General features: G+C 38.9%; 2 protein-coding genes across 9 annotated transcripts in view; one reads left to right on the top strand and one right to left on the bottom strand.

Annotated features, from left to right (window-relative positions):
- Window positions 1-9,321, bottom strand: part of TMEM68 (transmembrane protein 68) — a 39,581-nt gene extending 30,260 nt beyond the window's left edge. Inside the window, exon 1 of one of the 4 annotated variants that reach the window (XM_070221367.1) lies at window positions 9,114-9,321. Coding sequence is in view for 1 of the 4 variants with exons in the window: in NM_001309262.1 (NP_001296191.1) it covers window positions 770-1,094 (325 nt within the window). In the remaining 3 variants the exon portion in view is untranslated. 4 annotated transcript variants of the gene reach the window in all.
- Window positions 9,176-26,664, top strand: part of TGS1 (trimethylguanosine synthase 1) — a 49,135-nt gene continuing 31,646 nt past the window's right edge. For 3 of the 5 annotated variants that reach the window (XR_001377448.3, XM_005613126.4, XM_014728005.3), the window contains exons 1-6: window positions 9,176-9,671; window positions 16,737-16,801; window positions 18,961-19,133; window positions 19,750-20,569; window positions 22,891-23,008; window positions 24,520-24,606. Coding sequence is in view for 4 of the 5 variants with exons in the window: in XM_005613126.4 (XP_005613183.3) it covers window positions 9,568-9,671; window positions 16,737-16,801; window positions 18,961-19,133; window positions 19,750-20,569; window positions 22,891-23,008; window positions 24,520-24,606 (1,367 nt within the window). In the remaining variant the exon portion in view is untranslated. Of the gene's footprint in view, window positions 9,672-10,725; window positions 10,987-16,736; window positions 16,802-18,960; window positions 19,134-19,749; window positions 20,570-22,890; window positions 23,009-24,519; window positions 24,607-26,664 lie in introns of those variants that run through there. The other 2 variants (XM_023648592.2, XM_023648594.2) reach the window with 2 other exon arrangements.

The following is a 26,664-nucleotide window of genomic DNA, read 5'->3' as shown; positions in this document are numbered from 1 at the left end:
TGCTCTATATTTTTATATAGTCCAAAAACAGAAGAGACCAACAAACAAGGTAAACACTGGTAGAGAAAAACACCAAGTCCTTGAAAATAGGCCACTAGAGGGCAATTTTCATGATGGCCAAATGAAGAACCAATCATTAAACATATAACATCACAATCTCAAAGAACAAATATCCTGGAGAGAAACTTATTGCTATCTTATTTATTCAGAAAGATATAATGACTGCTGAAATGAATCAAATAGAAAATGGGTAAATTATTGTATGCAAATTATATTTAATTTAACATTATTTATATTACATTAATATTTATATTATTCACTTATATTAAAATATTACTTAATAATATTAAATAAAATTAAATTAAAATATTATTTCAGTTTTTAAAAATCTCTACACTGGGAAAGTCAAACTTATTTTGAACAAAATGGAAGTAAATGATACATAAAGCATTTTCAAAAGTTTTCTATATAGTTTTAATTAGTCTCTTACTCTTAGATATCTTAAATACAGATTTTTATATTTTAGCTTACAGTAATGCTCTACACTGCTGTGTGGTTCTTTGCTTAATGGAAACTTATGTGTTTGGAAAAAAACACTTTAAGAAAGATATTTATACACAAGGCATACAAATAAATAACAGGAAAATAGTTAATATCCTGCCCATTATGCTTTTCAGGATCTTCTCAATCAATAAAATGGAATGATGATATAGCTTCAGTGCCACACACACGGATAGCAACATACAGAGATCAAAGTAATCTTCCTTACCATGCCAAACTGCTGCATGTCCATCCCACAGAGTTGCCACCGTCTTCCTTGCACCATCCCATAAATTATGAGAATATGCTTCTTTTAATACATTCTTCCTCTTATAAATGTGTAAGAAAATAATAGTAAGGTAGAGAAGAAAGATAGTAAAGTAAGGAAGTATTAAGAGTATTAGTGGTGTAAAAACCCACAAGAGATAGTTTGCAAAATTTAAATAGTCCTCTAATTGCTCCACACCAAACCATTCTTCGAGTATGTGAATCAGACAAGTCATATAGGGTATAGTATCCTGTCCCACACCACAGGTTTGATTATTGTCTATCATTTTTCTTTAGGTGAAAATGACAAATCCAGTCTCTTTCTTCATTGTCATGGCAGGTCTTTAATTTTGTCACTAGAAGGGGAAAATAATCCAGTGTTATTCTCTTCACAGCTGAAAAGTTGTATGTTTCAGTCTACACAAATACTATATAGAGTCCTTTCTTAATACACAAATTAGTAGGTTGTTAATGGTTAATTTTGTTGCAGGTTTAAATGCAAAAATTATAAGGTTTCATCTGTCCACTCATGAAGCGTGTTCAGTTCAGCTTTTGAAATAACTCGCAAGCTGTAATTTAGAGAGGAAAATGAAGCTGATGAAGAACGAAATTTCAGATTGATCTTAATAATCTGACTTACATCTTAAGTAGGTCATATTAAACGTTTGTGTCTTAAACTAGGTTATGCTGAGATAACTCTGTTCTTCACAAAAGAAAACATCAATATCTGACTGAATAAAAGTAACCCACTTCTTTAGGAAATGATGACATTCATTGTTGGGTACTGTCTTTTATAAGCAGGTTTATAGAAAAGCTCTTTTGACATTATGCAATAATAAAAATTTATCAGTATCATTTTTATCTTATAATCACTAAAACGTCTCTTAAATCTCAAATGACTGAAAATACAGCCATACAATTATGTCACTCTCTAAACCGGCCACTTAACTCACCAGAAATTAGACAAATATCTTGTTCTAAGCTTCAATGTATCAATTCTGGAAAAGAGAATACAAATGGAAGAAAAACATGATTAAAAAAAGATTGTTGTTAATACCTAGAGTTAGAATTTCCATAAAATAAATAGGAGATATTCACAAATGTGTGAGAAATATGAATACAGCCCCACACTAGCATATCACAGTTAAAAATTATACTCACACTACCAATGTTTTAGTGAGGACACCTCTTACACTGTTTAGTTCCACTATATAAAGCCCCACCTGAGACTTTTTTTAATTCATAGCTATAAAAAACTTTGCTTCTTCAGAGAAAAAGCATTAAGATGTAACCAGCTATGTCTCTTTTTAGTAACTTTGCCAGATAATAAGCTGATGGTCAAACACGATACTTGATGATATGATCACACTAGCCCTCATGATCATGTTCTCTTACATAAGATTTCTTTCTTCCATTCCTGCTTTCTCAGGTTCTGAATCTATTCTTAAAGACATTTTATCATTATTCCATACCACATAAACTTAATGGAAATCATCTCAAATCCTTTGTGGGTGAGGCAGAAAGTGACTGAATGAAAGAAAGGGATGGCGGGAGAAGGAGAAACAGATACACAAGAGCAATTACGTGTTGTCTTTATGCCAAGATTACCCTGCGAACTGACTTATTAGCAGGGCATGCACTTTTACACGTTCTTCCAGGGATGGAGGATTCAGCCTAATTTCCTTGTAACCAACAGCATTTACTTGTGAGACATCTGGGCTGGTTATGGTACCAGAAGGTGAAGATAGTTCACACCAAGCTCACAACCTGGGCTTTATTTACATTAATTCTAATTAATCCCTCTAAAGAGTCAAACCACTATAATTTACCAGTATTTGATCATTTAGAATGCCAAAGAGCAAAACCTATTACTTTTTTTTTTTTTTAAAGATTTTATTTTTTCCTTTTTCTCCCCAAAGACCCCCAGTACATAGTTGTATATTCTTCGTTGTGGGTCCTTCTAGTTGTGGCATATGGGACGCTGCCTCAGCGTGGTTTGATGAGCAGTGCCATGTCCGGGCCCAGGATTCGAACCAACGAAACACTGGGCCGCCTGCAGCGGAGCGCGCGAACTTAACCACTCGGCCACGGGGCCAGCCCCAAAACCTATTACTTTTTAAAATGGGAGCTTTCCCCACTAGGACGGCTATAATCCAAAAAATGGAAAATAAGTGTTGATGATGTGGAGAACTTAGAACTTTTATACATTGCTGGTGGGAATATAAAATGGTCTAGCCACTGTGGAAATCAGTTTGGCAGTTCCTCAAAAAACTAAACACACAATTACCATATGACCCAGGAAGTCTATTCCTAGATATATATTCAAGAGGACCAAATATATTCACACAAAAATTTGTATAGGAATGTTGACAGCAGCATTATTCATAATAGCCAAAAAGCGGAAACAACTCAAAATGTGCTAGACCCATACAATAGAATATTACTCAGCCATAAAAAGGAATGAAGTACTGGTTCACACTACAATACACATGAACCTTGAAAACATACTAAGTAAAAAAAAAAAAGTCAGACACAAAAGGCCACATTTTCTATGATTCCATTTATATGAAATACCCAGAAGAGGCTAATCCATAGAGATAGAAAGATTAGTAGTTGTCAGGAGCCAGGGGGATGGGGCGATAAGTAACCACTAATGGAAACAGAGGTGTCTTTTGGGGATATTGAAAATGTTCCAGAATTACATAGTAGTGATGGTTGTACAACCTTGTGAATATACTAAAAACCACTGAGTTGTACATTTTAAAATGGCAAATGTTATGGTGAATTATATCTCAACAGAAAAAGAGCTTTTAAATATTGTTAAAATAAAATCTATGATAGCCTCTCAAATATGTTAAAAGGAGCTTTTCCAAGGCCTAAAAACCAATCATTTTGATATCAAACCCTTACTGCTTAATACAATTGCCTACAATAATCTAGTCTCCTTTCCCATTTTTAATAGGATTGTAAAATCTTATGGTTTTAAAACCTTCTTTAGTACCTCCCCCAACCCAAATTGCTAACAGAATTACACCTCTTAACCTCAATTGCATTCTGATTTAATATATATACTTAATAAACACAGTACAGGGAAGACTTCCAGTGAGAGAGGTTACACGGAAACCTTCACGAGATCCGGCAGTCCCTTTATAGCGCCGCAGTGCTGCGTGTGAGAACCTTCTCCACAAATGGTCACCCTTGATTTTGATTTAAACCCTTCCAGAAAACTCAAACGGTGTCCCATTCTATCTTCAGAACCATCCATCAAACTGCTAAAAAGATCTTCCTTATACTTACGTCACTGTAACTTTTTCCTAGTGGGGAAGAGTTCTGTACCATAGAACCTCTTCCGTTCGATAACCTCTTAAGATTCAGGACAGCTATCATGAGCTGCAAAACCCCCTTTTCCAGTCAAAATCCATAATTCTTTCAACCACTCCTCATATTTTGGTTTCATAATTTTTCATCATTCAGGTCACTCACTGTGATTGACTTGAGGTACCTGATATTGAGAGAAACATGCAGAGTAACCCACCTGTGCCTCAGTTTGCTGGGATCTGTAAAACTGGGGTAATAACAGGATAATCTGTAAAATTAGGATAATAACAGTATATATAAAATTGGGAGAATAGCAGATAATAACAGATCTGTAAAATTGGGAAAATAACAGTAAAATGATGATAGGTGCTATGGAGAAAAATAGACAGCAGGGTAAGACGAATATGGAGTTCTATAGAAGGCAACAGGGTAGGAGTGGAGAGGGGGTCACTACGTTATATAGCGTAGTCTGGGAAGACCTCTCTAAAGGTACACTTGAGCAGAGACCGGAGGAAGTGAGAAAGTAAACCACGTGGGTATTTGGAAGAGAATGCCTGGCTAAAAGCACAGTAAGTACAAAGGATGTGCGCTTGGTGTGGTCTGAGGAGCAGCAAGGTTGGCAGGCTGAGGAAGACAGGAAGAGCAGTCAGCAATGCGCAGAGAGAAACTATGCACAGAAACTAAAACTATGTAGGCCAGCTTTTATCGAAGTGAGATGGAGAAAGCATCAGAAGGGTGAGATTGCCTGACTTGGGTTTTAAATGAGTACTGTATTGAGAACATACTGTAGAAAGAGCAAACAGGAAGTCATTGCAATCATGGAGATGAGTGATTAAAGTGGCTTAGACAAGTGGGGCAGAGTGAAGGTCCTAAGAGATGGCCAGCTTCTGGATATATGTGGAAGATAAAGCCAACAGGATTTGCTGATGAATGAATGCAGAATGTGAGTGAGAAAGAGGTCTGGGATGACTACCTGGTTTTTTGGTAACATGGGTTTGTATCCTGCGGGCCTCTGCCACTTACTATGTGACCTTGGCAAGTTTCTGAACACCCCTCTGCCTCAGTTTCTCCATCTGTAAATGGGAATAATAACAGTACCTACCTAATAAGACTGTTGTGAAGATTATACGTTAAAAAAGGTAAGAAGAGTGCCTTTCACCATGTAAGTACTAAATAAGCATTGCCATATCATCATCATCATTAGCTTGCTTGTGAAAAGACGGAGTTGCAGGAAGAACAGGTTTGGGGTGGGATGGAGATCAGGAACTCAGTTTTGAACATGTTAAGATTCTACTGGACATCTAAGTGAAGATGTTAAATGGAGAGCTAGACATAAGCAGAGTTTAGCAGGAAGTTCAGGGTTAGAGAAATATCTGGAAATTGGAGACATATAGACAGTACTGAAAAACATAAAACTAAAGAAGACCCCTCTAGGGAGTGAATTTAGAATAAAAAAGTGTCCAGGACTGAGCCTTGGGGCACTCAACATTTTACAAGTTGGGAAGACAATGAAGAACCAGCATCCTTCTTCCAGGAGCAGCATTCTGTGTGTCAAAGTAAGAAAGTGTTTCAAGAAGGAAGGAGTACTCAGCTGTTTAAAAAGATGCTGAAAGGTATAGTAAGATGAGGAATGATAACTGACCACCGGACTTTACAACACAGAGGCGTTGGCAAGCCCTGACAAGAACTACTTTGATACAGTGGGGATGAAAGTCAGGTGGAGGAAGTTCAAGAACCAATGGGAGGAAATGAATTGTAAACAGCAGATATGGACAACTCTTCAGAGGAATACCGCTGCAAAAACGAATAGAGAAACAGATGGGTATCCAGAGGGAAATGCAGGTCAAGTTTACTCTTGTTTTAAGATGAGAGAAAACACAGCAGTTTTTAATACCAATGATAATGTTGTCAACGGGAGAGAGAAGGATAATGCAGGAGAGGAGGGAACTGTTGGGGCCTGTCCTTGACTAGGCCAGAGGGGATAGAACACAGTGTACAAGAAAGGGGATGGCCCAAGAAGACTTCATCATTGGGTTATGCATTTATTTACTCAACAAATATTTATCAAGCAAGTAGGTTGTGCTCAACACTATTCTAAACACTGGGGAGACAGCAGCAAACAAAATCGATAGTTATACGAGAAAACACACATAAAGCACTTAGAACACTGTGTCTGGCACATGGCAGGCACCTAACAAATGCCAACTAAATACAGATAGATCTGAACTATAGATCCAAATCTTTTACAAAAATGTGGACCAAGACAGTGTCCTAAAACTTGCCACTAGAGAACTATGAGAGGAATTTGAGTAACATGCTTTGATAAAATTTAACTTACTTTCGATAATACGAGAAAATGGCTTTAGAACTCACTGAATGCAACCTCTTAATTTTGAAGGAAAAAAGTTAAAAACAGAAAGCCAAGTTGACTTGCCCAAAGTTACTATATTAATTCAGTGAAGAATCAAGAGCCAAAATTAAAACCCAGTTCTGCTACTTCCTACTCAGGTATTCATTACACTTTCTTTGATCTCTCTCTCCCTCTCTGTCTGATAGAAAAGCTGAAAATATTAAGACTGCAATATCCGTCTTCCCTCTGCTTATGCCTGGCCCTTCTCCCCCTCTGATTTACCACAGGCTGCACTTGACTCCTTATCACTTTATTTTAATCCAATAAAAACTGTAATTGTTTAAAGATTTTGGGAGGAGATAGAATATTTTAGTTACCAAAATTCCAGGTTATTTCCTATAAAAAAAAATCTATGATAAAATGCAATCCTATGCATCACATTTAAAGTATCTCAATTTTCTCACCCGAAATTCATGTAACTTGTAAGAAAAAGTTGACAGGCTGAAATGTCACCATGTTGATACTGATGGTGAAGAACATTTACTACAATTGACGTTACAGATGTTTAAATCAGTATATTTCAAAAACTAATAAATCAGAACAGAGAACTTTTTGGTTTGTTTCCTAGAAAACTTTAAAGGAATAAACCTGTTTTTGAACACCCATTACCAGTACTTTTCGCTAGCTCTGGTGGTCTAGCGGTTAAGATTTGGCCCTCTCACTGCCCTGGCCTACTTTCATTTCCCAGTTAGGGAACCACACCACACATCTGTCAGCTGTCATACTGTGGCGGCTACATGTTCCTGTGATGCTGAAAGCTATGCCACTGGTATTTCAAATACCAGCCGGGTCACCCATGGTGGACATGGTTTCAGTGGAGGAGACTAAGACAGACTAGGAAGAAGGATCTGGTCACCTACTTCCAAAGAAGTTGGCCATGAAAACTTTATGAATAGCAATGGAGCATCATCTGATGTACTGCTGGAAGATGAGAGGATGGAACAAAAGGTGAGGCAGAGTTCCACTCTGCTGTACACAAGGGCACTAGGAATTGGAAGCAACTGGACAGCGCTAACAGTAAACCAGTTCTTTTACCACAGATGGCAGCAGATCCATTTCTTACTTTCAGTATATGAGCCACATTGAGGATATCCTGAAAATGTGAATTAAAAGAAATACTCATTGAAATACAAGTCAATTTGCCCTTTTCCTTTTTGCATATTTAATAATGATTTAACAGGTGCTTAGTACTCAGTTGCAGTGAATAAGCATTCTACTTCAAACAATCCGTAAAGCTGAAGTTTAATATTTTAGTTGAGGTATCAGGCAAAGCCAATCATATTAGCTTTAAAACAACACCTTTTAGATTTGAAGCTTCAGACACTAGTTCTGATATGAATTACCCTTCAAGGCTTTTTTTTTTTTAATCCTAGAATGTCCTCCAACTTTTAGCTAAAATCTTCCACTGTTTGATAATCACTGTTCCACTCTTATTTTCTTAACCTAGCCTCATCCCTATAATGTTGCACAGCCATGTTGGTGTATCCGTACCCGTGTAGCACCCCTACCTTCTTGAGTCATTAAAACGAGCAACTCTCCAACATCAAAGTAAGGCAGTAGGAAGGATGCGGGAATAAACATTTCATATGAAAATTAAGCTTCTATTTCCACCCACCTGTAAATGCGGGCAAAACATCAGCGACTGTTTTAAACGTCTGGGTTTTACCTCAGGTTTTACATACTCTAAAGAAAGACCAAAGCAATTTCGGCATCAATAGCACAAGCCAAGCCCTAACTGCTCCAACAACCTTCAAGTCCGAACCTGTTCCTCGGAGGAAGCCGCCTGGGAAGTCTCAGAGAACACCACGCACCAAATACTGACTTTTTTCAAATCTAGCAGTGCAGTTCCAGTTTTCGACATCCTGATTGTGGGCACATGCAATTTTCTTATTAATCAGCAGCTTGAGGGCACAGACCTGTATTACAAACTGCAAATCCCAAGGACCGAGACAGTCCGGCGGCTACAAAGCCTGTACCCGTCCAAACTATTAACAGCACAGATAAAAGGTTTGATAAGCATGGTTTCATTTAGTCCTTTCAGCAGCCCTAGGAAGCAGTACTATTAATCATCCTCATTTTACAGATAATCACAATGAGGCTCGGAGAGGTTAAGTCAGTTGCGCGGGTATCAGGTAGTAGTAAGGGGCATTAATCAGGATGCCAAGCCCGACTTGTCTGGACGCGAGCGCTCTCACCCACTACCCAGGCGGCCTCTCCACTACACTCTCGTGATCGCCACACAATTTCCCTGAGCTCGATACACAGCAGGCTCGGTTCGGATCTCGGAATCAGGGAGGTCAGCGGGAGGCCCAGAGGCCTCCAGGGCGCCCGGAGACACCTCGCCCCACCGTGACCTGAGGTGGGACGAAACACGCCGAACTGGAGGTTTTTGCGCGCGAGGGGAGATGCAGGGCGAGGTGAATGGGCTCGCTGTGACCCAGCAGGGCCTCCCCTCCCGGCCACTCTGGTGCCAGAGCCGAACACCGAGGCCGGCGGGAAGCCGAGTCCGGGAACTCCAGGGCGGCCCCGGGGACCCAACACGCGCGGCCCGGGCCACTCCCAGCGCCGCGCATCTCACCGGCGGTCGGGCGCCGGGCGGGAGGACCGCGGGGAGTTCAAAGGCGGGCCCCGACGCACCTCGGGCGGGAGGGAGCAAAGGCGGCTCGCCCTCACCCTCGAGCGGCAGCGGGAGGTCTTCGGCGGCTCAGCGGCCGCGGGAAGCAGAGAAATTTGAGCGGCCGGCTTTTCCCCGACCCACCTATGAGAAAGAAGCCAAACGGCGCCCCGGCTGCAGCCCGGGAGGAGTTGAGTGTGACACCGCCCGTCGCCCCGCCCCTTCCCGTGGCCTCCCGGAGCCACTTCCGGCGGCGGTCTTCTGCTTGCTGCGGTCTCGAGCGGCCCCGGGCCAGTTCTTAACCCCTCGCTCCGGGACGGGCCGCCGAGGCTTCTTTTGGTCTCCAGAAACCGAGCAGAGCCCGCGGAGGCAGGTCCCGCGCCGTTGACCGCAGGGCTGCCTCTTCCGAGGTGGGAAGATGTGCTGCGAGAAGTGGAGCCGCGTGGCCGAAATGTTTCTCTTCATTGAAGACCTAGGGGAGGATTATAAAATCCTTTGCCTCTGCTCCAGGGCGTTTGTGGAGTAAGTAAAAACGTGTTCCTCTTCATTTCTGGTACCATCGTTTCCCAGAAATGTAGTTGATGCTTGCTAGTTGTAATTGATCCCGGAAACCACGACCGGAGTCTTTGACCCTTGGGCATGGTGGTGATTAAGAAAGAGAAAAAACGTTTTCAGACTGCGGCGTGGTAGCCTACTGCCGTTAAGTGAGGGAGTAAATCTGCCTTGTAAGCTGTTAGGAAAAACTGTGGTAGCTGATAGATATCATTTTATAATAATAAATTGAGGGGACTTTAAAAGTTGGGGGAAAGTGAAATGTAAAATGAAATGTCTAATGGATGTGACACCTCAAGGTGCAGGTTTAAAGATGAGTAACTTGTTTTGGTTAGCATTTTTTTTTAAAAGCTTAAGATTTGTTAAAGTGCAAATGCTCACAAATAGAATTTCTGATTACCTGAGATAAAAGATTTAACCATAATTACATCAGTTTTTGAGCTGTCTTTATTTTTGGAAAATCTTTGTTTTGTGTAAAAAATTACCCTGCATGGAAGATAGGTAAAAAAAAATGACTAAAGAACTGGATGCTAAGAATGGTTTTCTTCATATTAGGTGTGTGCGTTTAACTTCTTAAATCTTTTTTCCCTCTGTAAAACAGGTATATTTACCCTAATCCTTTAGGTATTACTGTTACAACCTGTGGAAGTGAATTTTAGGTGATAGACTTTTAATACAGTTTAATGTTGTAGAATTTAAGTTTGAAGAAATTCTTATTTGTCATGTGTTTTTGTGGAGTAATCGGAAAATTAATCCAAAAAGAAATTAAACACTGTGTCAAATGTAAGGTAAAAAGTATTATCTTTGTATTCATGCATGCACATATTCATTCAATGAGTGCTTTTTGTATTGAGTACTGATAGGCACTGGGGAACAAGACACAGCTGTCCCTACATCCTTTGAGTTTACGTTCTAGCACAGGAGATCAATATTAAGACAACTACATAATTAATTATTATACTACATAATTGCATAATTAATGTAATTATACTACATAATTACATAATTATTTGGTTAATTATAGTTAAAAGTGCTATAGGAGAGAAGTACAGGATGCCAGGACAGCAGAAACCTAACCTTTCTCCACGGATCACAGAGAGTTAACTTTGAAGAAGTAGTGTTTGGAAAGAAGTCTAAAGAGCGTGTGGAAATATACTGGGATGTGTTTGAGTGGGAGGAGGCATTCCGGAAGCAGAACTCTATAAAAGCCTGAGGGAGCAAAAGAAAGCCTGTGAAACTGGAGCAGAACGACCGGGAAAGGAAGGTAGAAGACAGGGTTGATGAGGTAGGCAGCGTCAAACACGCAGGGCTTTGTAGAAGACAGGCTACCCCAGCAGCAGCATGGGGGATGGTTTGGAGGAGGAGAACCGCTTAAAACCATTTTTCAGGCTACAGATGATGGTGGCTTGGATTGGAGTTGGTGGCAGTGGAAATGGAGAAAGGGGGAAACATAGGAGAGAAATTGTTGAGTTTAGGATTGGATTAGATGTCGGGGAATGAAGGGAAGAGAAAGGAGGAGGAGGAGGAGACTAGGTCAAGGGTAACTCCCTCTTTTCTCTTTCCGGCTTGTATTGATGGCTTTCACTGAGATAGGGATCACTGGAGAGCCATGGGTTTTTATTTTGGAATGGCAGTGAGAAGGTAATCGATTTTGCACGTTTTGATTTTGGAGTACCATGAGATGTCCAAGGGTAGATGTTATAGATGGTTGGATATATTGGTTTGGAGCTCTGGAGAAGTCTGAGCTGGTCTGAAAAACTTGAGCCATTCTGGTACAGACAGTAACTGAAGCCAGTCATTTAACATTTAAGACAGGGACAGGGATGGGATCCATCCTTCAGGAATTCCAACATTTTTTAAAGATTAAAAGAGAAGAGAGATGGATTAACTGAGAAGGAGGTAGAAGGCGAGCTCAAGTATACTGTCACCAAACAGTTGAAGGAAGGAGTACATTGCAAAGCTGCTAAATCAAGCAAAATGAGGACTAAAAAAATATCCAGTAGAATTGGCAGAAGTTTTTTTTAAAAATCTACCAGACTGATGAATTGCTCAGTGCCAGGCACTAATTGTTTTACATTTCATATATGTGTGGGGGTTTTTTGTTGTTATTGTTGTTTTCCATTTAAGCATTCTAGCAGCCCTCTGAGCTGGAATGTCCTGTTATCCTTACTTTATCCTAGTAGAAAACTGAGTTTCAGTAATGGCCTAAAAAAATCACACAGTCAGGTAAATGGCAGCCCTGGTTTCTACCCCAGGTCTGTGTGACTCCATAGTCTTTCCACTATCCCACTAATTTGTCTAGAACATAAGATTTTATTGAATCTTCCTGACTGAGGTACGTAAGTGGTCTCAAGTCACTAGGACAGCTGGAGCCTTATTAAAATACTTTAGTGTATTTTAGTCGAGATAGGGAACCATTCTGGAAATTGAAGGGCCTGTATTTACTTCTGATTATACCCAGGTAGCAGTGTCTGTTGGTGATCTCTAGTATTTCATATACAGCACAACAAAATCATTTCATCTGTTTTTTCCCACAAAATTCCTCATTTATTCAGCATGTGTTTTAGCCATCCATGTGTCAGGTACTGCAATAACAGGATGACTTAGGCATGGTAGTGATGATGGTTGTGTTCAAAGATGTGATGATGAGCGGCTTCGTCAGGGCTCTGAGGGGAGCAGTATCTTAGTGGGGTCACTACAGTGCAGGTCTCTTCTCCAGCTTTACAACTCAATTTAGCAGTTAGGGTTTATTTAGTCCTTACAATGTGCCAGGTCCAGATACTCTTCCAGAATCGTTATACTCTGTGGATTGAGTTACACTGATCAAACTCAAAGATTGCTTTATAGAGAACACTTAGCAAGTATAATGGAAAATTCTTTGAATACCAGGCATCAGAAATACATCCTTTCCGGTGATGAATGTTCTTGGAGATTGTTGAAAGTTGCCCTAAGTAAGAAACACTTTTCATAAAAATTTAGAAGCTAGCATTCTCTCTTGCTGCTAATCTTTCTGCCTCAGATTATCCAGAACCTTGTGATATACTAGTGGTAACTTTGGACACCTATTTCACCTCTCACCCACGAAGAAGTGTCTTTCTGCTCCATCCTCTGGACTTGGCCTGACCTATTGGGGTGGCCCATACCCTGAAAGGCGTGCAGGCTAGCGCTGTGGGTGGGGCCGAGGAGCTCACCAGAAGAGAGTACCTGGCTGTATTGTTGGATGTGCAAGCCAAGAAAGAGTCAGCTTGCATATGGTGCCAGCCAAGGCTACATCCTTAATTCTTAGCCTGCAGCCCATTTGAGTCTTGGCACTGTCCTCGTGAAGTCTCCTTTCCAAAAAAGAAAAGAAAGAGAGGGAATCTAAGTTACAAAATATAAAAAGTTGAGAAAAATTCTCATACCATACCTCTAGGAAACAATTTGTGACAGAATTTCAATTAGAGTGACTTTATTTAAAACAATTTAACTACCATATAAATCACCAATTACATTGAATTTAGTCTTTTTGAATTAAAATGTACACTCTTTTCATTACACATAATTTCATAGTTTTGTTTTTTTTTTGATGAGGACAATTGGCCCGGAGTGAACATCTGTTGCCAATCTTCTTCTTTTTGCTTGAGGAACATTGTCCCTGAGCTAACATCTATGTCAGGCTTCCTCTATTTTGTATGTGGCATGCCGCCACAGCATGGCTTGATAATCAATGTGTAGGCCCTTGCCCAGGATCCAAACCCACAAACCCCAGGCCACCAAAGCAGAGTGTGCGAACTTAACTACCATGCCACCAGGCTGGCCTCTCATGTATATTCTTAAAACTTAGAAGCTCTACTTCACTTTCAGAAACTACATTCTGTGTTCAAAATAAGTAGAGAAAAAAGAATGGCTTTTTCCTTTAGATCAATTAATGCTCAAATTATAACCCTTTAGAACAATAAGAACCTGGAGATATGATCTTGGAATTGTTGAGAAGTCCTCCAGAGTGGGAGACATGCTGGAAGTTCAGAGGCTTTTAAGTGTAACCCTGATTTTCCAGGTAGAGAAAAGTCTGTTTCAAAATCTCACAACAACAGATTTGATTGTTGGCAAAATTCTAAAACAGATTATTAAACTGAAAAATCAGTACCATGTAGCAGAAAGCATAGAAAATGAGTGTTAGCATAGGTTCCAAATAACTTCTCAGTAATTGAGTTGATTCTCATACTAAATACGGTCACTTGTGCACTTCCTCTCAAAAGTGGGAAATAGAACATTGTATTGTAATTAATTTTTGCTTTCTGAGGACATTACATTAACATACTGTCTTATGAACTCTGTAATTGGAGTAATAATTCTATTTCATCTACACATTCAATTTTCTATACATCATCTGTATGAAGACGACATAATTACAATTTTAGGGGCCTCTTAAAAATAATCGTTACAGTGGCTCTGTAGTAACATGAAAAATGCCTTGTGTTAATTGACATCTCAGAATACAAAATAGCTATACTATGATTAGAATTATGTAAACTTGTGTGTCCTTATATACAAAGCCTAGAATAGAAAATGATGGATTGGTAGATATTTGTTATAAAGCTGCCTGTGCTATAAATAACAGGCTTTAATTATGTAATTATTTTTGAAATAATTCATTTGGAAATAATTTCAAACTTACAAGAATAGTTCAAAGAACATCCATATTTCCCTCACCCAGATTCAGCAACGGTTAACAATTAACTGCATTTATTGCATCTCTCCCTCTCCATAAACACACACACACACAATCACAATCTTGAGTCTTCTGAACCATTTGAGAGCAAGCTGCAGACCTGATTCCCCATCACTCCTAAATATTTCATTGTATATTTCCCCCCAAACAAGGATATTGTTCTACATAACCACTTTAGTGGACTCAAATTCAAATTTCCCAACTTTGCCAACAGGGTTTCTTTCCTTTCCGATCTAGGGTTCCATGTAGGAACTTGTTATATTTACTTAATGTCTTGTCAGTCTCCTTCAATCTGGAAAAATTTTTCACTCTTCTCTCCCTTTCATGTCCTCAACAGTTTGAAAGGTTCAGACCTTACCTTCTGTAGGATGACCTTACTTAACCTGGGTCTGTCTGACGTTTCAACAGGAGAAGAGCCAGGCCAGCCTTCTCTTCAGGAATGCCACAGAAATGATCCTTTGCTCAGCTCTGCTTCACTTCTGGAGGCACTTTCTATAGACTCATACCACCATTAGTGATGTTGACCTCCGTTAACTCATCGTGTTGCTTTTCCCAGATTTCTCTACTGTAAACTCAGAATGGTTCCCTTTGTGTGAATTAGTGTTTTGTGGGGAGGTATTCCAATGTCAAGTGCCCTGTTGCTGCCTGAATCAGCTACCTCTGGAGGTTGCCAAAGAGCAATTTTCTGTCTGCATCATTCCTTCTGCACTTATTGGTTAGCATTCTGTATGGAGCACTTCCCTTCTCTCCCCCGTATTTGTTTACTCCTTTTATATTAACATGGACTGTGGGTTGTTGGTTTATTGATGAGTTATATTCTGTTACTATCATCATTTATTTTGATGTTCATATTTTCTCCAGTTTGGCTATTGGGGGTCCCTTGAGGTGGCTCCTGTATCCTTTTGATGTGTCCCTGGCATTCTTTGAACTCTTCCTAACCTTCTGGTACAAAAAGATGCTACAGGTATATCTTTTACAGTCCGTGCTCCAACCTGGAATTGCCATTTCTCCAAGGTGCCCTGCTTCCTTTTAGTGGAGAGTATTTAGAAACCAAGTCCTGGGTGCTCATTGTGCTCATTGCTCCTGGAATTTCAATGCTTCTGTGCCCTCTCAGCAGACAAAGTTAGGCAGTACATATATGTATTTTACATACATACATAAATGTGTGTGTGTGTAGGAGAATCTTGGCTATCATTATCCTCAGTACATTTACTTATTTGCTACATGTAACCAATCTTGCAACCATATTGGGCAATCTCCTCCACCTGACGCCTTAGTGTCCCATATCCTTGAGTGCTCAAGGCACGCCATTGATACCCTCTGTGCGGCTGCCACTCCCTCCCTCGCCCCACCAGTATCCCATGTTCTTGGAGGCCAGTGGGCATGCTGCCAAATCACATTTGCACTTCGTCCCCTCCCCCATTCACTATCCTGGGTGTCGCCACCTACTTTGTTTTATAAAGTATCAGAAAACAAACAGAAGGATATGAAATATATCAAGTACACAAGAATTTTCTTTTGTTGAATTTATTGTAGTTCCATTAGAAAAGTAGTATTAGCTATTACTTGCAGATGGCCTTATTATAGCAGTTATGATGGAGTTGAATTTACTGGTAGGAAGGTAATAACAGCAAAATCCTCCCTCCCCCCACCCCACCTTTTTTTAAGCGTTTTGTTAGGTTTATTTTAGTTAGGTAGTTTCCAATCTTAGAAAATAAAGGAAACATTTAGAAGTATGTATGTAAGAAACAGTTTATTCACTGTTTTTAAAGGTCATTGGCATTGAATTGTTTTGTCTTGATTTATGTTTCAGTTTGATGATATTTAAATAAGAACTTCATTTTATGTTAGTCCCCAAAATAGTTTTTGCTCAGCCTCTGAGCATCTTGTCTGCTAGGCAATGAATAATTTGGCCCATTTGCAAATGGTCTAGGGTCGGCATGTGGCTTTATACATGTGTAAGACAGTCTTTCCAGTTTTGTGCTCACTTCTTAGAGAACGTTTCATTGTTTATATATCATAGGGAGGGTCAGATTCTTCCCCCAATATCCAAAACTACCACTTAATTTTAATAATTAGTAGTTTTAATTATAAATGCTTGACATATGGTGTATACTGAATGATTTACATATACTCTCAATCTTTATAACAACCCCATGAGATGTATTATTACCTCTATATTACAGATGAAGAAAATATATTAGCAGATTGCTTTTTTGTTTCTTAACTTTCTTACTAATTAATCTATGCTGCGTTGAACTTGTTTTTTCTCTAAATTTATAGTTTAATTTTTTTCGATATTGACTGTTTAATTTGCTTCACAGAGATCGAAAATTGTGCAATTTGGGATTAAAAGGGTACTATGTTCAAGACAATGGCAGTGATGCAGGTAATACAGTATAAAACTATATAGCCCTTTTTTGCTAAAATTAACTATAATACTGTATTAATTTAAGTATGATTTGTTATAATACTGTATTGTTAGCATAAAATACTATAAATGGCAAATAATCCTATAATCAGAGGCAGTCCTTATTTTTTATTATAATCTGGTTCTAGAATCCCTATCAAAGCAGGTGTTTTCTTTTCCTGTAGGTAGCTCCTGTGTGGGCTCCAGGTAGCCTCTTTTACCCTTTGTAAGCATTCCTTCCCCAGTTGTCGTCTTTAAATAAAAGCAACCTAAAATTTAAAGCTTTGAAAAGCAGAGAATGTACAGTTTCTTCAGCAGAATTTTATTATGTTAAAAGGTAAACTGAGACACATTAAAATTTTCAAGAGTTAATTTGAGCACACATAGATTCAAATTGGGCACCACCAAACCAAAGGTGATTAGGAGCGCTCCACCAACAGAAGCTCCGGGAGGGATTTTTCTAGAGAAGATGCTGAAGCAAAGCAAGGAAATGATTTGATTGGCCGTAGTTTAAGCAGTCACCTTATTTGGGAAAGCTGAATTAGCTGTTTGTGATTGGTTGGTGTTAAGTTTCATATTCTCAGTTTCCAGTGCTTTGACTCTGGCTTAGGGTTTGGTTTGTTTGGCTAGGCTACCAAGACATTAGAACCACCTCACCCTGATGGCCTCTTTGTTTAAATACTTGAACAGTTGTGTAGATAAATGATTCAGGGTAAATTCCAAGTGAACATCCATAGTCTTGCCTGAAGTAAAGAGGACACAGTCTGGGTTAACTTTCTCAAATAACAAATAGAATTTGTTCTGTACTTTGAGCCTCACCTAGTTACCTGAAAACCATTTTGCTCTCTCTCAGACTTCACTATCAGGACCCCATTTGTTCTTTGCACACAGATCTTTTATGTTTTTCTAGACAGAGGGAAAACTGCAGCATGAGTTATAGGCTAAAATCAGCACAAGTAGTGTGTCATGTTACCTGCCCTTTAATTCTCACAGTAATGGAGCAAATCACTGTTTCTTCAGTGGCTGAAATGTTTGGTTGTGTTTCAGTGTTATGTTGTACAAACAAGATTCTTTTAGATACGAGACTTCCACTGAACGTTAGAAAATACGGACACCGTGAGAGAAACGTAAAACTTAGCTGATTTGTTTTTCCTATTTTGCTCTCTCCTGAGCTATCATAAGGTCATTGAATGGAATGGTGAGTGGACTGCCCTTCATTATTTAGATAGGTATCTTATTTCCCTCTTTGTTTTAGTAGAATTTGTGCATATAGGATTTCTCTTTTTTTCAGTCTCCTTATTTGCTGTGTAAGATTCCCTGTTCTGTTGCCTAAAATCATTTAGTGGGAGTGCAGCTCAGCCCTAATTGAGTATGCTAATATATAAAGTGATTTTTGGCTCACATTTTAAGTGGTTAATAGAGTATTTGAATGGCATTAGTCCAATTAGTGGTATGATCTACTTTTAGACAATCATATTCGGATAAAGGAAAACTTGGTTTTGTTATAATAAAACAGGTTTCCTAGAAGACCTAGGATCAGGGAGCTTGAAAGGATCTTTCAGTTCAGTGGATTTCACATTTTTAATGGCAGAACACTTTCGTTAAGTCAGCTCTCCCACGGAGTCCCAGGGCGTAAATCCCAGTTGTGATTGCAGTACCTGTGAGGGGCCTAAAGACTCACCTCTCACCTCTCTTGTTAACAGCTCCTAGAATAACTCCACAAATCATCATTTTAAATCCACTGATCTAGTTCAGGTAACGGATGTGAAGATGTACATCTTTTCCCTCTGGTTACTCTGCCGTGTTCCCTCTTACATCCTCAGTACTTTGCACAGTGCTTAGCACAGAGGAGATGCTCAGTAAGTGCAAGCCGAGTTGGCAGCTGGAGGGATAGAGGCAGGCAGAGCCAGACTGGACGTTGTCTCTTAATTCTTAGTTAGCTGTTTTCTTACTAGTTCATATTACCATCAATTCCTTTTTTTCCGTTTTTTTTCTTCCCCTTAAAAATTGTAACATTTATGTATCTTTATTTGGGCAAATCATGTAATAACTATATCTCTGGTTCTTCTTTAAAATGAGGATAATAAAACCTGTGTGTAAATTGTCTGTAAAACTAAGCTAACAAATGCTGTCTGTAGGAGAGCAGGCTACAGAAGAGGAGGAAGGTGGTTATTCCCATGGCACTACAGAATCACATGACAGCAAAAGCATAGGCCTAAATGAAAGTGAACTGGATTCCGAGGCTGAACTCATGAGAAGTATGGGACTGCCACTTCAGTTTGGTGGGACATCTGCACATAAAAATTTTGAGGTAAATATTAATTTGCTTTTATTATTTCTATTTCTTAGTTTTCTTCATAAAATAACACATGGAATTTCTCTTTTTCCTGAGGAAAATTCATCCTAAGCTAACATCCATTGCAAATCCTCCTTTTTTTTTTTTCTTTTTAACTTGAGGAAGATTAGCCCTGAGCTAACATGCGTGGCAGTCTGCCTCTGTTTTGTTTGTGGGACGTGCTCACAGCATGGCTGTGAGTGGAGTAGGTCTGCTCCCAGGACCCGAACTCAGGCCACTGAAGCAGAGCGTGCAGACCTTTAACCACTAGGCCTGGGGCCAGGCCCGACACAGGGAATTTGTTTATCTTAAATCTAATGCATTTATGAATTAGAGCACTCCACCTCTTTTTAAATGTACATATTTATAAATTAACCAAAACTGCAAGTTGTGATCTGTCTCGTGCTTTTTCCTCCTCTTAGAAACTTAGATAGTAAGATTCACTTGTTTGTATAACTGAAAGCCCAGGGTGGGGGAGGTTGAAGGTATTTTGTTTAATTTAATGTCAAATAGACTTGGATCCAAAGTAGACTTGGGTTCTACTTATAGTTTATGAAGTGCATTTTATATCCAAGTTATTTATCTTATGTAGGTATCTATGAATACTAGAAATAAAGTTAAAATAAAGAAGAAAAAGAAGAAGCATCAAAAGAAGTACTTAGATGAAATTATGAGAGAATCTTGGAGACAAGAATATGAAGAGGATGACATTTTGGCTTCAGATGATCCATCTTCAGTTGAACGGTGTGAGAACACCAGAAGGTGTAAGCTTCAAACCAAGAAAGACATTGAAACTGAAAATCTTCCTGTTGAAAATACGTTATCTCCAAAGCTAGAAATTACAGAGAAATGGGAAAAGTATTGGAACGAGTATGGTGGAGTACTCTTATGGCAAAGCTGGCAAGAAAAACATTCGGGTCAAACGTTATGCTCTGAACCTTGGAACGTTCCTGATACAAGAGAAGAATGGGAACAACATTATAGTCAACTTTACTGGTATTATTTGGAACAGTTTCAGTATTGGGAAGCTCAGGGTTGGACGTTTGATGCCTCACAAAGCTGTGACACAGATACTTGTGGGTCTAAAACAGAAGTTGACGACAAGAAAGGTGAAAATTGCATGACAGCAGGCTTACTTTCCCTTCCATCTTCATCAATTGGTAGCAAAAGCTCTAGTTCAGGTGATAAAGATCATAATGAAATACTTGATGGAATTAGTAATATAAGTCTGAATTCAGAGGAAGTAGAACAGAGCCACTTAGATTCTTCTGTAAGTTGTGATGGACGTCAGGCGCTAAGTGAAGTTAACAGCAGAAGAGAATGCCCTGCTTCTGGCCAAAGTGAACCATGTAATGGTGGAACCAAGGAAAGGAGCTCATCTGGGAATAGAAGCACAGACCAACCAGCTCAGGGTAAGATTGACCAAGATTTATCCTACTGAGTAATGGTTAGCAAAATGAATCTCTCTCCCAAAATAACTAGCACTAATCCTTTATGGTAGAGTTAAATAATGCCAACTGATGCTTTCTAGTATAACAATGAAATGATTTAATCCTGTCATTTTTATTTCACTAGTTGTTTGTTACCGTTTATATAAATAAAAAGAATATTTGCATGGGGTTCTGGAATTATCATTCCTTCCTCTTGTACCTTGTTGGCCAGTGAATTAAAACTTGGAAATCCCTTGAGAAATCTAATTGAGCATGAGCTTGGAAGGTCAGAGTTTCTCCTGTGAGCTCACGGGAGGTTGTTAGAGGGTGATTGAGAGTACGCACTTGACATTAGGCCAGTGTGAAGGTGAGTCATATCTAGAATTCAGTCAGAGCAAGTGAAGTCTTGGTCTACAGAGAATCTGAACAGAGCACAATACTAATTTATAAGTGGAAGGGTTGCTCTCAGGATTCTCGTAAAATATCCAGGATTAGGAAATTGGTTGACTCCTGCCTAAGTGATTTAAAAAAAAATCGTTTTGCAGACTGGTGCCACTGTCAGGACTAAAAGCCAGCAAGAGGTCTGTTCAGAGAAGTTAGGGTAGGGCAAATGAGAATGCTCTCGCTAGAGAGAAGGATACTACCAACTGATGGCACTAGGAAAACGGGGGAGGAGGAAATTTTTATATAACTTTTGAATTTTTTATGAAGCCCACTAAGATGTTGTCTTGACATCCTTGATGTTTGGTGCTGGAAAAGTCTGGTTTATAAGGACTTTCTTCCCAGCCTTTTTCCTATATGAAGCAAAAGGCTTTGGCCTTTTACTTAACACTTGGGTTTGCTTTGTTGTCTCAGATCGCTGATCTTACTTCATCGAGTTGAGAGTTTCCTTTACTGAGTTACGAAAGTGCTCTATCTACTTTTTTATTTCTCTTTTCTCTATACTCTTACAATGGAGCTCAATTCAGTACAGTATTCTCATTCTTTCTCTTTTGCTGTTTTTCCATCCTTTTTCTATATGATTATTTTATATCAGTCTTTTCATACTCTTCACTACTCTCCTGATTACTTTCTTTACTTCTTTTGACCATACAACTTGAAATATGTGTATTGGTCAGCGTGTTGGCCCCTATCTTACTGCTTCGTGCTGCTCCTTTTGATTATCCTTTCTGATCTTACTTTTTTCCTTTTTCAAACATAGTAAACCTGATAGTTTCTGCCTTCTGTTGCCTGTTTCCTAAGTTATGCGTAGACCGACCATTTCTGTTGCCTGTTCCCTTAGTTATGTATCTAATTGGCCGTTTCTATAATTAGCTCCAGTGTGACTGCCGTCAGATCAGCTTGAGAATTCTAGGTTTTGCTTTGTTGTAGATCTTCCATTGAGATCAAAACGTAGGGTATTTATTGCATTTCTCTATAAGTATACTTTCTACTTTTTGTGCCTCCTTGTTCTCCTGAAATAGTCTGTCCCCATGCGGTCAAAGCTTCCCATTGTCTACGTTGCAGACACCTCTCAACTTCTGGTCCTGCCCACCCACTTTTTTCCAGTTGGAAGAAATATAGAACAAACACATATGCCTCAGTTGGAGCCACCACAAGTTAAAAATGCTTTTTAAATGCTTATCTTTCTGTTACTTCCATCATTAATTTCAGAGCTATATTAGAGACAATTAAATGTATTTGCTTCTTAAGAGGTTTTTTGGTTTGTTGGTTGGTTGTTTGTTTGGTGAAGAAGATTAGCCCTGAGCAAACATCTGTGCCAATCGTTCTTTATTTTGTATGTGGGACATTGCCACAGCATGGCTTAACGAGTGGTGTGTAGATCCACACCTGGAATCCAAACCCATGAACCCTCGGTCGATGAAGCAGAGTGCATGAACTTAACCACTACACCACCAGGCCAGTCGTGAGAAATTATTTTTAATCAATATGATCGTGCCATCTTTAGAGTCATTTAGATTAAAATTCCATCAAAGTGTGATAGGTAACAGCTATCGCAAAGGTAACTGTGTGGATTAATTTGTGTAGATTTGGACAGCCAAGAGATAAAGGTAGTTTTAGTTCACTTTTTAAGTAGTTAGATCATGGAAACTTTTAAACTTTAACAGACATAGCTTCCATTTTTTGTGGTCAGACTCTGCATGTAGATACACAGACCAGGTAGATGTGATCTGGCATTTTCCCTGATGTGCACGTAGGGTTCATTGCAGGAAAGGCACTGAAATATTTTGATTGCCTTTGCAAATGGCAGAAGAGTTGTCAAACCAAGGGGAAACTTCACTGCAATATCTCTGCCTCTTTAGATTCACAGAGGTCTTCAGAAGCAAACACAGTCAAAGACAGACCTCATCCCAAACATATTGATGGGGATGAGAGTGAAGAAGATCCGCCTGATCATAAGCCAAGCAAACTCAAGAGGAGGCAAGTTGCTGTTACTCTCTCTCCAGAATGTGTGAGCATAAGCACTCATGTCCAGGAGTGAGTGGCTATAAAGCACTTGTTATGTTACAACATTGCAGATCCTGTGAGGAGAAGAGACAAGACACACTGGCAAGACCCTGGGCTTTGGAGCATGGTCAGATCCCAACTCTGCCTCTTATTCTGCCATAATTTTTTATCTGTAAAAAGGAACTGATGCCTTTTTGCGAGATCATTGGGAAGACTGGAAGTAGCTTGTAATATATCTGACACAGTAGCTATCAATGGATGATAGCTTTTAACTAATAATGTAGAAGTAGGTATGGTCTCTCTTGAGGAGGTTCTAGTTCTTTTCCAAAAGTCTGAGTATGTATTATCCAGAATTTTATTGCTAAAATAGACCTCAGATATATCCAATGTAATGCTCCCATTCTATAGATAGGAATACTAAGACAAAACAAGGGTAAATGCCTTGCCCGGACTTATATAGCAACAGCGGCAGCTCTGAAACCGGAGCCCAGACCAGCTTTTTCAGAGGCAGTACTCTCTAGCTACTCCCTTGATATGTATAATTAAACAAGTAGAGAGTAGTGTAAGGTAGGATATGGTCAAATGCTAGTGCTGTAAAATACAAGAAAAAGATGCACATTACAGAACTTGGTTGTTAGCTGGAAACGTTTCATTTCTCTGACAGGATATGAAGTATTTCACATAAGACTTTTATGTTCCGTACAGCTTCTAGAAAAACAGTAAGCAAGCTTCAGAGGCTCAGTACCTTAGCGCATAAAAGCATGCCTTTACTGTGTTCCTTCTACATGGTAGACGTTGCTTGTTAACTCCTCCATTAGTTCCTGCTAGTTCCTGGAGGCAGAGACTGTGTGTGTACTTAGATTCCTGGGACCTCGTAGTTCCTCCATAAATCTTCAGGGAGCTTAAGGTAATTTGTAAGAATTATTTCTCACCATTTTCATTTGTTACTGTCGCCCAGGTAGTAGGGCTCCCTAGAAGGCATCCCCAGTAGATGGATGATCTTGGGTTACTTAATGTCACTCACTTGTATCACAACTTTATTCTTCTTAACAGTATTTTTTCCTTTGTAATTTTTTTGGTTGGATTGATACTTTTCAAATGTTTCCTTGTTTATTTTCAAGGAAAACCTCTAGAGATAGCACTCTAGGAGATTAGTTTAAGGCTGCTGCTTTTACTGGTGTTTTCCCAAAGGAAAATGGAGAGATCCATATTTGTACCATGTTCAAGAATAGAGATAATTACTTGACATGGTTTAAGATTTGAGTGCTTATTGCTGTGTTCCAAACATGCTACGTATTTTATCTTGTTTGGAAAAATCCTGATTAAAGTGCTCTTTCCTGTCTTCCCCGATTTGTGAGCCACGGTTGATTGTTGTGATGGGGAATTTGCATGGGTTGACTATATGTACCTTTTGATATTTGCCTGTACTGGTGTGCTCTGGAGGTAATGGCTTATCACTGTTTCCCTTTTGTTTATTTGTTTAGCCATGAACTGGACATCGATGAAAACCCAGATTCAGACTTTGATGACAATGGTTCCCTTCTAGGATTCCAGCATGGCTCAGGACAAAAGTAATTATACATAAATACTCTTGTCTTCCAGAAATCTTAAGCACTTCAGCTATTTTAAAGCTCTCTGATATTCAGATAGCTAATAATGATTATGTATTTGGTCGCATCTGAGATGTTAATTAAGACACTAACCTGTCTTGATAAGAATGTTAGAGATGTCACCGTACATTTGATATGTTCACATGTATCAACTCATTTGCACCTCATAGCAACCCAGTGTTACAATTCCAATGTCACAGGTAAAGCAGCTGCAGCTCACAAAGGTTTTCATTTTGTCAAGATCACAGCATTTCCTGGAGAGGACTCAAGCCCAATGCTTGAGACTTCTAAGCATGGTTGTCTCTTCACCTAACATATCACGTATCTACCTCTGTGTACATCTAAAGTGTATAGTGAACATGCCTTGAAAAGTTCAAACCTGCAGTATTTTTTTTCTTTTTTATTATGAAAGTGGTAAAACTCAAACAAAGCAGAAGTAAAAAGTAAAGAGTGAAAATCTTTTCTTCATATCATTCCCAGAGGTAGGCAGTGGTTGGCATATATCCTTACTAAATTTACTAATGTGCATTTTTATGATTATGTGCATATACACGTTACTGCCTTTTTATAAAACACAAAAATGGAATCACACTATACATATTCTGCAGCTTGCTTTTTTCCCTCAACGGTGTACCATGAACACCCTGCCTTATCAATACATTTACCTCATCCCTTTTGGTGGAGGCATGCGTTAATTGTCATCCTGTATGTACATCTAGGTTGTTTCCTGAGATCTAATCATATGTCCTTGAGGTCCCCCTGGTTCATTGCATGTACCAGTAGTTCATTCCTTCTTCTTGCTGAATCGTATTCCATTGTATGGGTGTACCATAGTTTGTTCAACCATTCGTCTATTGAAGGACATTTGGATCCTGTGTGGTATTTTGCTATTACAAATAAAGCTACCCTGAACTTTTGTGTACAGAAAATACAAGTTTTCTCTGGGATTAAATTCCCAAGCATTAAATATAAGGAAACTTGAAAGCTTTATTGCATGTGACTTGATGACTGAACTGAGTAGATAAGACACACTAAAGACCTGCCATTTATGTCAGCTTGCACCAGTGCTTTAAATGAAGGTTAAAGTCTTTGATGTTTCTAAGCATGGAGATTTATTTTTGTTAGTTGTGAAATTTTAGTGGATACCTACACATTATGAAATCAGCAAAAAAAAGACATAGGTCTCAAGGTTGACATAAATTGAATACAAATTAGTTCAGAAATACATCTCATAATTGTAATACTATGAATATTTTTTTTAAAGATTATCAGTTAATCTCTCCTGTATGGTACTTCAAGGCAGTTGTAGTTCATGTAACCATTTAAGGCTAACAATCATAAAAATTAGTAGTATAAAGAGTTTTCCTGATATTGCCATGTTTGAATTGCTAGCAGAATTTATTTCTACCCACATGTGGTTTTATTGAGAAATTTCTTGGGTAGTTCTTGCTGGTATACACACACAGAAATTTATTCTGTTACCTGGGATTTAACTTAACTATTCTCCTGTTTAAATAACCCAATTCTGCTTAAAAGAGAAGGATAAGATATACTTTTTATAAGGAAGTTTATAATATGGCTAGAAGAAAACATCTGACATTTAAAATCAAACTGTTCAGGAGTTTATAAGTGCTAAAATGTATACTACACCCTAAGTCCCTAATAGTCTGTAGGAGAGGCAGTCAGTGAAGCTTGACAGAGTCAAAGATGGCTTCATAGCAAATATATATTTTTTAGGACTGGAAAAATTCAGATGGTTAAATCAGTTGACATTCTCTATTTTAGTAATAGGGGTTTGCTTGTTTGGTGAGTTCAGATTGATTTAGGTTAAGAATTTAGTGACTACTTTTAAGATAACTTGAACATATCCAGGTATGTGTTAAAGACGTTTGGCATCACCTCACCATAAGAAAAAATTGTATTTCCCCAACATGCAATGGGGTTATATTTTCCTACTATTTCTTTATTACGTTTTACTATGTAATTTCTGCTTTCTTCTCTGTATAAGATATGCTGATA

The sequence above is a fragment of the Equus caballus genome, chromosome 9 (genome assembly GCF_041296265.1).
Source record: "Equus caballus isolate H_3958 breed thoroughbred chromosome 9, TB-T2T, whole genome shotgun sequence".
Taxonomy (NCBI): domain Eukaryota; kingdom Metazoa; phylum Chordata; class Mammalia; order Perissodactyla; family Equidae; genus Equus; species Equus caballus.
Note: the sequence above shows the minus strand (reverse complement) of the source record. Positions and strands in the feature narration are given on the sequence as shown.